The sequence below is a fragment of the Malurus melanocephalus genome, unplaced genomic scaffold (genome assembly GCF_030028575.1).
Source record: "Malurus melanocephalus ecotype Western Australia unplaced genomic scaffold, MMel_1.1 scaffold_130, whole genome shotgun sequence".
Lineage (NCBI taxonomy): Eukaryota > Metazoa > Chordata > Aves > Passeriformes > Maluridae > Malurus > Malurus melanocephalus.
This window is the reverse complement of record NW_026623362.1, coordinates 223,875-236,845: the sequence shown is the minus strand read 5'-3', so window position 1 is coordinate 236,845 and position 12,971 is coordinate 223,875. Positions and strand designations below refer to the sequence as shown.

Below are 12,971 nucleotides of genomic sequence, written 5' to 3'. Positions count from 1 at the left end.
CTGGAGTGTGTCAGTACCTAAMTATGTCACAGTCCATTTTAAAGATGACTGCAAGCTTATAAAGATGAAAAGATGATTACAAGCTAGATAAAGAAAAATCTTAATGCTTTATCATAAAGGCCATGATCTAGATGAATTAGAGAGGAGTTTGATAGCATGACTTTTTAAAGCCTCTATAGTTTATTGCTTTCAAACAACAAATGTGAAATACAGCTATTTTATCAAATGGAAGTCCCTAGATCTACATGCAACATAGACTGAATATTAAAAGATACCCTTTCAATGAGAACCAGTGAGCATCTTATGCCCTTGAGATTATTCACTGAATACTAAGGCAGATGGAAACTGCAGAGCGAACATCAAAAGTTACAGATGTGCATAGACTAAGAAGTGCAGCTTCATGTGAAATAGCACAAGGCAAATGGGCCTTGGAGATAAATTCTGCATYCACACCTTCCACTGACTTTATCATATGGAATTATCTGAGTGATCTGATGGGTCTCTTGAATCAACTCTCATAAGTAACTCGAGTAGAATTAGCTTCTCTCAATAGAACACTTTTTATATAAAAAACGGCACCACAGAATAACACCTACTGCTTTGTACCCGTGAATTACAGGAATGTTGGTACTCTTTAATAGATGATTTGTGGCCTTCAAGTTCGACAATGCTAAAGGTAATTCTAACACTTCAGATAATTAACAGACACTGCTAGACAACACAGTAGTCTATCAGGAATGCAGGGAAAGAGTGCCTGCTACTACAATTCTTTAATCTTAGTTTGAAAACATTCAATTTCATCTTAAAAGTGGAATGCTGCCCCTTCRTTTGCAAGTGCCTTTTCTTTTGAATGTAGAGGTGCAATAATGGTCCTTTTCAGGCCTCATGCACCCCTCACTGAGCAAGATAAATTTCTTAAGGCCACTGGTTTATGCCAGAATTAACCAAGAAAAAGACACATAAGAGCACCAAGTCACTACAGCTCTTCCAAACCCACTTGCCCCAAGGAAACCCACTTGCCTCAAGCAGAATCTATCAGACACAGTCCAGATGAAGTTTCCTTGGCGAGTTATAAAATGAACACCCATTATTTCCCACTGCTTCCAAAATATTTTGCTTCGTGTTATCTAGAATGTCATTTCCAAAATATTTTGCTTCATGTTATCTAGAATGTCATTTGCCTTCCTTATGGCTGCATCACACCGCACATTTCTGCTGTCATTCTGGATGAGCCAGTCAAGAGTGGCTTTCTCCTTAGCTGTCACCCCCTACAAATGAGTCACTAGCTCACCATGAAAGTTATTAGCTCACAAATCCCTCCCCATATTTTACTGTAATCCTATCCAACGATAAGGCTTCCCCACTTTCCATCAAAAGAAAGTGTCATTAGTGTGCTCCAACTTCCTGAGACAGAACTACTGAAATTTTTAACAAGGTCTTTTATCTTATCAAAGGCAGATCCTAATTTAGTCTGACATATACTACCTCTGATAAATCCATTTACATGTATTCCATTTGCCTCTCTCCCTTTGATTMTTTAAAAAGTGTTTTCTATTGCTTTGCTATGGAAAAAAAATTCTTAACTTTCAGGCAGCCAGACTACCTCTTTTCTACTTTCTGAAAAACAGCTATTAAATTTGCTCTTCTGCAGTTAAATACTATCGATATTTTGATAGTGCACTTTTAGTTTTGAAATATTTGSTACAAGGGTTTCTAAAATACAACTTCTTTGACCCAGTCCCATACAAACCTGAGCACTAGGAACTTGCAGGTTTCATCTTCATTTCACTGTATGAATTTCCACAATAAACTGGGAGTGATAACTCTGATCATAACTTCATACTCACTGCATAGCACCCAGCTTCCTTGTTTAATTTTTGATGGATTAATAGCTTTTTACTACTTGGACTATTTTCCTTTACAAGGTCAAACTCAGCTTGACTTCTGGCAACTTCTTAGTCACATTTAAGACTTTTGAACTCTATGACATTCTTCATTTTTTCAACAACCACTTTTGCCACTCCTTCCAAGGTCTTGGCTAACTTATGATATTCTCTTTGGCTGACTTTCCTTCTGATTAGGTCTGCAATCATTCTGCTAGTGTAGTCTGCTTTTTCTTGGGATGCAAATCCTACACAGAATTTTTCTAATTCTCAATCAAAAGCTCCCTTTGCTCTTTGGTTCAGATAATTTCAGACCATTTCCCTACAGTTTCTCAGTCTGCATTTTTTGAATTCAAAACCTTTAATTAGAAACCCCTTTCAATATAACCCACATAAACCTCTGATGCAAATTATTCAATCCAAATTTGGTTTTTACAAACAGTCCTTCTATAATGTCCTCAATGCTTATTAAACCCAGTTTTAAGGCGACATTATTTCTTTTAAGTTCAAGACCTAAGAGTGTGAACWTTGCATTCAGGAATTACTGATCCCTGGAATTAGCAGCAAAATTATGGCTTATAAAGTCTCCACAGCATATCGTTGTTTCCACAGCATAAAGAAACAACTTGGTTCCATTTACTGTATGCCAATAATTCCATGTATAATTAATATGAGAAACCTCTTTTGCACCTGAAATTGTGTGCAAAAGACTCATCAGCATAAAATTCCACAGCAATAATGAGATATCTTTGTTCACCAAACTGAGTGAATCAAAATAGTAATTTCTGAAATGCTTTAGCCCTTCACTAGTCTTTATCTGAGTGCATCCAGTCTTTGAAACCTTAATATTTACTTCTCATCCCTTTCTTTGACAAATATTTAAACGAAGTTCTGCCTTTCATAAAAAGATCTTTCATAAGTGCATATTACCAGAGCAAAGAACCTGTTTTTTCACACTGCTGTTATATTTTACAAATGATCAAAGTTAGCAGGATAATCCTGGTAGTACAACACATTACTAAAGTCAGTAGAATTCCCCACACTTGACAATACCTGGAAAAAAAGTGTAAGTTCATTTCATGCAGCAGAATAGATACATTCCAAGCTATCCAAGCAATACCTCTGTATGCCAAACTACCTCACATATCAACATGAATGAAATTAATTACCAGTTTGCTGCCTGTTTTACAAAATTTGAATATGAGCATGAAGTTCAGCGATATATTGTCACTCTACATGAGACAGATGCTAAGCCTACCTACTACCTAGTTCCATGCTTTAGCCAAAGCTATCATCCACTCCTAACATTGTAAAAGAAGCATGGACTGGYGCATCCCACCCTTCGGGGGAGGAAGCACCCAAGATTCATAGATACTCAGGGTCAAAAGGAACAACAAATGTTAGATGGTCCTCAAGAGCTTGGAAAATTTTATTAGTAAATTATGCACTTGGCATGGAAATTGGTATGTTAGTCCCTTATCTCTTAGTAACAGCACACAGTGATGGGTTTGGAACAAAGTGCAGTGAGTGAATGAAGAAAAAGAGAGACGGGAAAAGGGAGATGGATTAAAGAGGGGGAGAGAGAGAGAGAGAGAAAGGAAAAAAGAGTCCTGTCACCAGTCCTGTCTCCAGTGTCAGTACAGCTGATGAAGTGTTCAGGGTCCTGGCATGTGTGCATGCCCAGGCTTCCAGGCTGTAACTCTTCGTAGGTAACTGTCCCCACCTTCTCATTGTCCATGCCAATTAGTTATCATGGGCAGTCTGATCTTCTAGACCTCTGTGGAAATGGGTTGAAGGGCTTTACAGGTCTTTGGTGGTGTTTAGGATCACCAAATGATGACCAGCCTTGATGAATGGGTTGGCCTTTGGTCAACATTTCAGGCCCATTTCTCAGGCTCATTCCTGCACTTGTGCTGTATGGTGCTGTGCTTATCTCCAGGAGCCCAAACAAGAACATTAGCCTCAGCAAAGTGCTGCCTTCCTCTGTATGGTACTTTCTTCAGAAACATCCTGATCTTTCTCACAGAATGTTATTACCAACAAACCTTGGTTAGCTCCACAGCTACCCGGCTATCAGTGTTTTAGTATACACATTAGTTCTCTTATCTTCTAGGCTTCTACATGGACACAGGAGCTGAAGTAGTGAACTGAATTTAAGGAAAACAAAATACTCTTTTAGTGATTTCAGAAAGAGCTATGCATCTTTTTTTTAACTATAAGCTTTCATAATTAACTCATTCCAAAGTGGATAMATTTCTCAGATTCTATAACCATTTCAAATCTAACATAGCCTCAGGATCTTTCTGCAAGTCCTGTCTTCCACACTAGCCTTAAACAACCAATGGCCTAACACACACTGTGACTATTTTTTTTGTATAGAAACATAGGCTCACTAGAAGTGAAAAATGTGGAGATCATCKAAATCCAACTCTGTATTCACTTAAGTAAACCACACATAGAAGCTGTGGCAGGTTTGGAGCCATAAACTGTACACTGACTGTGGATGGGTAACCTTCTCTTATGATTCCTATGATCCAAAATAGTTCMTCAACATTTTAATAACAGGTAAATACAATACTGAACATTGACTCAGGCAAAGAAATACTTATTTTTTACACTAAGACTTGAAAATAGTTTCAGCATACTTTATTTTGATGGCTACTAGATAAAGAATAATGATATTTTAGATTAAATATTTCCAATATAATGAGTGCCAGATTGTTTCAGATACTTTCTCTGTGATTTAGAATCCTGAATACATTTTGTCAGGGCAACCCCTGGTATCAACACAGGCTGAGGGAATGAAGAGATCCAGAGCAGCCCTGCCAAAAAGTGTGCTGGTGGATGAGAGGCTGGACATGACCCAGCCATGTGCACTCACAGCCCAGAAAGCCAAACGTGTCCTGGGCTGCATCTAAAGCAGTGAGGGCAGCAGCGGAGGGAGGGGATTGTGCCCCTCTGCTCTGCTCTGGTGAGAGATTCCACCTGGAACATCCAGCTCGGGGTCCCCAGCACAGGAATGACATGGACCTGAGAGAGCAAGTCCAGAGCGGGGCCACTAAGATAGTGTGATGGAGCACCTCTCTGATAAGGAAACACAGAGACAATTGGGATTGTTCAGCCTGTAAAGGGAAGGTTTAGGGGGGGTAATATAATTGCGGCCTTCCAGTATCTGAAGGGAGCCTACAAGAAAGAAGGRGAAGGACTTTTTACAGGGGCATGAAGGGACAGGACAAGGGGGAATGGCTTCAAACTGAAAGAGAGTAGGTATAAATTACATATTAGGAAAATATTCTTTACTGTGAGAATGGTGAAGCACTTGCACAGGTTGCCCARAGAAGCTGTGGATACCCCATCCCTGGAAAWGTTCAAGGCCAAATTATATGGAATTGAGCAACCTGGTCTAGTGGAAGGTGTCTCTGCCCATGGCAGGGTGGGTGGAACTAAATGATCTTTCAGGTCCTCTCAGACAAGAGGAATAACTGAAAGACTTAGTCTTTGAACTGATTTTTTAGAAGTTGGTAAAAAGGTGTAGTTCATAAAAAAAAATTCAAAGCAATTGTTAAATACAAATTTCATTTATTTCTATGCTAAACTACAGCCACAGCACTTGTAAAATGTCTTCAAAGGCGCAAAAGAGAGTACAAGTTCCAGTTCCTGAACACCATGTGAACAAGACATCAWCTGGAAAGCTGAAGTGTTGAAAGGTATAAAATTCAGTCACACTGCATGACAGAAGAGAGGAAGCACAAYAAGAGGCATGGGCACTAGTGACTATATTCCCTTCATGTGGAATTAGCTGAAGCATGGAAGATAAATTTGCTATATACCTTCCTTTCTTGTTACTCTCCTTCCCACCTACCCCCAGAACTCAAGAGAGGTCTGCAGAGATGTSCCCTCACCACTGCACCCTCAGGACACTTTAGAGAATGCTGAAAACTGCACCAGCAGCTTGGGCCAAACCCCTCGGAGCATCACAAGCTCCCTGCTGGCTGCCATACGGTCTGAYCACATAATACCCAACAACCCTTTGGTTGGTAGGACAGGGCCAGTGGAGCAGAAGGTTGCAAAAGGAGGCTCAGCAGGAGACACAAATTGCTGTTAACAGCTTTAAATGGTTTAACGTACCTGGTGCCAGAAATCAGGCACTAWCTGAAGGTGCAGCCATCAGCTACCAGGACAGTAGAAACTATAATCTTGGAAAGAGAAAAGGTGAACACTACTCTTCATTCTAATTCTACCCAGGATGGAGGAAGCATGGCTCAAAAAAGATTATGATCTGGGCAATCAATAAATTTCCATTTGYTAGGGTGTGGAAAGCCATGAACTAATGAATTCTGCACTACAGGCAAACCTTTTTGAATTAGCCTGCCGTGTTCGGGAAGGCTAATACATAACCCAACACTCAGGAAAACCTATGAAACTCAATGGAAGACCAATAAATCAGTGTGTTGCTGGGTTTGGGGCAGGGGAGTGGTGGTGGTGAGGGCTTGTTTTGTTTCTTTGGTAGAAATGTATCCCTGGAAAAACCAGGATATGTTTTTCCTCATCCCATTTACTTAACTTTTTCACCCCGTACACTCGCTCTGGAGAGCTTCAGTTCTGTCCCTCAGTACAAACACAATACCTCAACACAAGAGCAGGCAGTGCTGATAAAGTCCTCTGTATCACTACATAAACAGTCACATGAACAGCTACAGTAATGTTCACATCCCTTATTCAGCAACACAGTCCTGTCCGCTGCCACTCTTGGGCTCTTTTGRGTTACTTTTTATTGAACAGCACCAAGCTAATTTAAGCTCCCACAGACACCCACAACTGCTCACGTCAGCAACACCACACTYCAAATACCTAGGAACTCTCCAAGCCTGCAGTGGCCTCTGGGCAATAACCTACTCCTAAAGGGACTTTCAAACAGAGATGAGATCAGCAAATATATCCCATAATCCTAGAGCAGAGCAAATGGCCCATGGAACATGGGATCTGTGATAGCAAAATTACAGATTGTAAATGAGTAGAATTTCCTGCATGCATTGGCTTTAGCCTTCCTCTTTGTAGTGAGTTTTGCAATAACTGAGACTTTTTCCTGCTTGGTAGACAAGCAGAATTCAGTCTTTATCAGTTTGATGAACAAGATTTCACTTATTTATCCTTCTGCCTATATTTCATTGCTTCGCCTAGTACTCAGCATTTCCCTTAAATGGACAAAAAAGTACCTTTAATGTCTACCTGAAGAAATCACACAGAAAAATAATCCAAAGCTCTTTACCCAAACCTGTTGAGATCTTCAAGTAACAACTTTATGGCAATAACTACCCATTGATTCCAGGAGTTACACATTCAAATRCCAATTTTGTTAATTTCAGAGCTCTCCTGCAGGAGGAAAGTGAAGATACAATACGGAAATCAGCACTAAACATCTAGAGTTTGGGTTGGATTTTGCACATCACTATCTCGCAGAATAATTAAATACAAAYTGCATCATTTTCATAAAGACAAATCAGTTTCCAACAGTTCAGAAAATACTCCCATATTGCTTTGTATTTTTCCCTCTCTCTCAATCATGCCATGCATGAGATGATGTTCAGCGAAGTATTAATGAAACCAGTCATGCCCACTAGCACTTAAAATTGTGTAGAACAGAAAATTCTTCTATAGTTGCTGTCTATTCAGTCAGMAACAACATTGCCATGTAACAGATGGGCACAGGGAGTGACTGGGTAAGTTCATCTGCTAGCACTGTTCTGTGCGAGAGGACAGAACACAAGTCCCCCTTGCCGCCTGCACGGCTCACTGATACACGTGTGCTGYGTGGAAACCTCCTGCCAGAGCCAGTTCCCAATCTCCCAGCAGAATGCCCCACTGGCAGTGCTGTTGGAGTGCAGGAGCCCAGAGACTCATGAGCCACAAGGACCCACCAGGGGATTCTCCAGCTGCCCTCCCTGGGTCCCTGCCCGGGCTGGCATGGCCGGGCAGTGACCTGATGCCACTGGCAGCCTGCCCTGGCTTCCACAGCTTCACACTGCCGAGGGAATTACAGAGCATTGCAGAGAAAAGGCAGCTTTTCATTTTCCACAACTTTTGCTGCAGTTCCTCCTCTTAAGGCCAGCCTTCCACATGGTCTCACTTCTGCTTCCCCACATGACTAACAGATTGCATGCACTGGAGGCACCCAGGGCAAAAAGCAGGGGATCTCCCAAACCTCCCAATCCCTCCAAAGCTGKTCTCTACCAGCACAGCTTTTATTCTGTTTTTTTCCTAAGTACAATAAAGAGGCTASAATAACTAAAGCAATGATTCTTTTACTTTGAATAAGCTTGTTAGGAGTGCTTTATGCTTAAACCCGTGACAAATGTTCTCTTTATTATTTACAAAACTTATTTTTAGAGCATTTTCCTGACGGACTGTTGTTATTATCACTGTAYAATATGTAATCTGAAATGAACATAGCATGAAACCCTTGAAAAGAAAAGAYATAAGTAATTGAGAAAATACTCTTAGAGCACTTGGCATGACAGCATGATATAGACAAACAACAGCAGTATACTGACGTAAGAATGTCACTGTTAGCTCCTTCAAAAACAGCACAAAAGTCTGGCCACCTCAAGAATAAAATCAGTGGAATCACTTTCTGGATTCTGATTTGTTGGAACCATCATAAACAACACCTCCTTCAGAAGAGAGAACAGCATCTTGTCTATTAGTAGCTCGAGGCGGAAAGCAGCAGAGGGGACAAACTCCTTGTAATCGAAGTTTTCCCTCTCCCCAAAAGCCAAGAAAACCTGCTACTTTACTTACGGGAATAATCAAGAGGGAACAAAAATACTTAGACTTTTTGGTTCATGATGCAAGCCTGAAWAAAATACTAACAACACAATTTTTTTCTAAAATTATCTTGTCTTGGAATATTTTGTTTCAGTGTTAAAAATGCTCTTTCCAAAGCAAGAAGACCATTCTTCTCCTTCCTGCCCACAATAACCAGATGTGAAAATCTGGTTGCTCCATTCAGATGAAAATTTCATAATACAAGATACAGCCTACCCTACTTTAAACCACAGGCAGTGTGAATRCAGATTTTGTAAATCACATTAATTAAAGTTTAACACTGGAATTTCTGTTCATTGATTTATTAATTTTAATTACTAGATTCACACAATGAAAACAGTCAACTTCAATTACACATTTGTAATTTTAAAATATTTAAMCTTCAAGTACTCCATTATATATTACTGTTTCAAGAAGCCATTTCTGCAAAAATGACTATGGTTTTGAACTCTCCTGCAAGGGTCAAACTACCACACAGATGCACTAAAACTTGGAAGTAAAATACCTYTATATTTAACCCTAAGACTCAGCAGTGAAAAGCTGGTACAACAAAACATATTAAGTTATTGACTCATTATTCCTTCTTGAACTTTAATTGGAAACAACATTCTTGGTGGTAATTTCAAGGTACTTCAAACCAAACCATAACAGCTCTGCAAAAAGCACATCCTTCACTAGGTATTTCAGACAACTGACTTCACCCTTCTGTAGCACTACGATACACTCTCCACATATATTGATGCTTTAAGGTTTTAAGTGGCAGAAGTACTAGAAAAGATGATACCAATATAGATGTGGAAAATTAATAGTCCTCAACTATCCTCAACAATCACCCAGTACTTCAGGACACAGTCTGTAAATACACGTGCTTTAAGAATCTGCTGCGAGCTGAGGAAAAGCCACTCAATCTAAAGAAGCTGTGGTTTCAAACGAAATTAAACAAGCAGCACAAAAGCCACCAAATACCCACACTGACATTTCACAATGTGGTTACAGCTCAGTCACAGACGCCAAAACATGCATGTTAAAATTCTTGAACTTCACAAGGCCAGCTGTCATTCTCATATTCTGCTGGTTTAGTCAGCCACCAAAAAACCTAGGAAATGACACCAGCTCATCAGAGCTCAGCTGCCTTAGTTCATTTAAGATTATATTCACCTGGCTGACTGCAATAAAAACACGTATCAAAAGATCCTCTGAAATCTTTTTAGAGGTGAGATCAAATGCCAAAATCTCCTTCAAATAAACYGCATTTGAAAACAAACCAAACTTCAAAGAAAAGGAACATAAGAAACTTTACCTTAATTGGAGCCCGGCTAAACTGTATTTTTCTGTTCGCTGGGATTTCATCTTCATCTGGCAATCCATTAATTTCAGAATATTCCATATCAGGTTCGTAACAGTTATTTTCATCACTGTCATCCAAATCATCCTGTTCTGTACCTGTCTCTCCCCAGTCAGAATTATATCTGGATCGTACCCGATACACATTGTAGTCAGAGTGCATGTACACATGGGAACTCTGAAAATCATTCACATCTTCATGCACATCTTTTTCACTTGCCTCATCATAATGGGACTCAGTAGCATCTGAAATTGCATCTGCRGCAAAATCACCACCTGAAGCTACATTTCTTGTTAAGTCTGCAGTTTCAGGTCGATCAAAGATACCTTCTGTAGGTTCTGACTGTTCCTTTTGTTGCACCAAAACTCCGGCCTCTGTTTTTGACTTACTCCTAGCACAGCTGTCTGCAGATCTTCCACTGTCAAGTGTGCCATCCAAATCCTGCTGACCTGTTGCAGAACTCTCAACAGAATCAGCACTTGCCTCTGGGCTCTTTTTTATTTCTTCAGCTATTTTYGGACTTGCCGAAGTGCCTGTGGACACTTTCTGTCTCGGTGTTAAAGGTGTGTTAGTCTGCTGAGAACTCTCAACAGCCATCACGCCTGTACTTTGTTTGGCTGGTGGAGACCACGTGTTTGTCTCTTTCAAAGGACTGAAACCCTCGAGGTTTGCAGCTGGGGAGGAGATATTTGTGACAGTAGATGAGAGGTTTAGTGGATAGTGACCAGTTACAGAGTACTCTTCATTGTTTTCCGACTTTTCTGCAATTACATTGTGTGAGTCAGTGTTTTCAAAAACTGCGCTGAGCTGACTCACAGTCGGAGAGACAGTCTCTGTCCTTGGGCTAAGACTGTCCAATGAATCAGTGCTGCCTCTGTGAGACTTCGAGCTGCACCACTCATCCGCAAGTTCAATGGAACCCATTTTCTCTTTCTTTGGGGAATAGCGATTTGAATGTCCTGTTTCATGAGCATTTCGCTCAAACATCTTCCGAGTTTCAGTAAACTTGGAATAGGAAGGACCATCGTGCATAGTGTCAAATCTACTAATCCTTTCAGAGACAGACGATTCCAACTTTACAATTGAACCATCCGCTTTCTCTACAAATTCTCTGGGCCTAATTCGTCTTTGAGGTGATGGAGGGCGACCCTTTCCCCTGGTTTTAGGGGCAACTCCACCACTTTCAGTGGGCTCCATGCCCATCTGCATAAATAAGTTCTTGATCCTATTGACATTTGAGCCATATTTCCTTCCCCTGCTCTGCGAGGCCTCTCCATCCTCTTTYGCTTTTTGGTCTCCATCTGATTTCGGTTTGTCAAAGGTGCTTTTCAGCGCCTGGAACTCAGTTCTGTAAGCATTTCTGTGAGGAGAGGCACTTCGGAGGGTTGATCTTTCTCCTGAAGACTCTGTTTTCATCATGTTTACTTCAGGAGCGTGAAACCTGCTTACATCGTTTGTGCGGAACCGCTCTCAGTAGTTTGTCACCGCAGAGATTCTGCTTGAGAAGAGCTTTTCCTCAGGGGCCACTGCCCTTCAGCAGGGCCATGCYTGACAGGAGCTCTGGAGGCAAATGTCTAAATGGACGCAATTTTCACAAAGCAGCACAACCGAGGACTCTCAAGAAAACAGGGCTGATTTAACCTGCAATAGAAAGGAGACTTTTCTGAACCATGTCAGCTGTTTTAAATCTGTCACAATTTCCATTTACCATCATCTGATATGTTTACAAAAAACTAGTAAAAAAAAATACATCCCACCACTGCACAGACATGTGAAAACTTGACATTACAAACTTTTTCAAATTSTCTGTTGCATAATTTACAATCTATAACATCACTCCATAGCGAAAGAACAGATAATCGTATCTTTCCATCCACAAGCATAGTATCACAAATATGCATGCAAAGGAAAGGCAATGTGACATGAAATACGAGGCACTGCAAGACAATCCTTGCTCTCTCAGAGAAACATAATGGTAGAAAAACGATCAAAGGTAATACGCTTAGAAAGGCAAATTAAACATCAGCTCGAGGGAATAAAAAAAACTGCATCCCAAGTTAACATTTTCAGCTGACAGGGTAAAGTAAGCGAAATCCCGTTAGAGAAAGTTGCCCCTTGTCACGGGCAGCGGTTKTATGGTCGGCAAGATCCTGGAGGTACCAGCGGGGAGATGCAGAACCGAGGTCAGGGGCTAGACCCGGTCGCACCCGCCCCAGGGCTCATCCCTGGCCCCCGCAGCCCAGCAAAGGGCACCATGGGGCTCACCCGAGCCAAACCCCTTTCTCTTCCCCGTTGCTGCTCCCCAGCCCTCGCCCTGCCGCGCCGCCGCCGCCGAGGTGGGGACGCCTCACTCCGGCCGCCGCACACACGGTGCCGGTGCCGGTGCCGGTAGCGACGCGCCCGTCCCCGCACACCTCCGGCCCCGCTCCCGCCGATCGCCGCGGGAGACGGGAAAGCCCACACGGCAGAAGGTCTCGGAGAGCCGTGCCGCTCTCGCAGAAGGCAACAAACTCAACCCGAGAAGGCAGCGCCGGAGCCCCCGCGGCGGCTCCTCCTCGGGCGGCCGTGCCGCGCCGGCGGGCGGGAGCCGCGGGGCCTCGGGCGGCAGCACCTTGCGGCGGGGCAGTGCCCGGCCAGCCGCCCGCCGCCCCCGCGAAACAAAAGCCCRGTGCCAGCGCTGCTCCCCGCGGAGCCCGGCGCCTCTGCCGCCGAGAGCGCACGCCGCCTTACCCAGCCGACAGCCGCGACGGGCTCCCCCGGCCGCCCGACTCAGCGCTGCCCCCGCGCCTCCTCTGCGCAGAGCGGCCGCTGCCGCCGCCCGCCTGACAGGAGGCAGCAGCCGCCGCGTCGCCTCAACGCCATTGCAGGCGGCAGCAGCGGCGGCGGCGGCGGCAGCGGGGGCACGGACACGGCTCCGC

The 12,971-nt window shown here is 42.7% G+C and overlaps 1 protein-coding gene across 3 annotated transcripts in view; it reads right to left on the bottom strand.

Annotated features, from left to right (window-relative positions):
• Positions 1 to 12,971, bottom strand: part of PPP1R9A (protein phosphatase 1 regulatory subunit 9A) — a 131,200-nt gene that overhangs the window by 117,771 nt on the left and 458 nt on the right. Inside the window, exons 1-2 of one of the 3 annotated variants that reach the window (XM_057370660.1) lie at positions 12,784 to 12,900; positions 10,009 to 11,694 (exon numbers count right to left, since the gene is read on the bottom strand). In XM_057370660.1, the coding sequence (XP_057226643.1) occupies positions 10,009 to 11,472 (1,464 nt within the window). In that variant the 5' untranslated portion in view covers positions 11,473 to 11,694; positions 12,784 to 12,900. Of the gene's footprint in view, positions 1 to 10,008; positions 11,695 to 12,783; positions 12,901 to 12,971 lie in introns of those variants that run through there. The other 2 variants (XM_057370661.1, XM_057370659.1) reach the window with 2 other exon arrangements.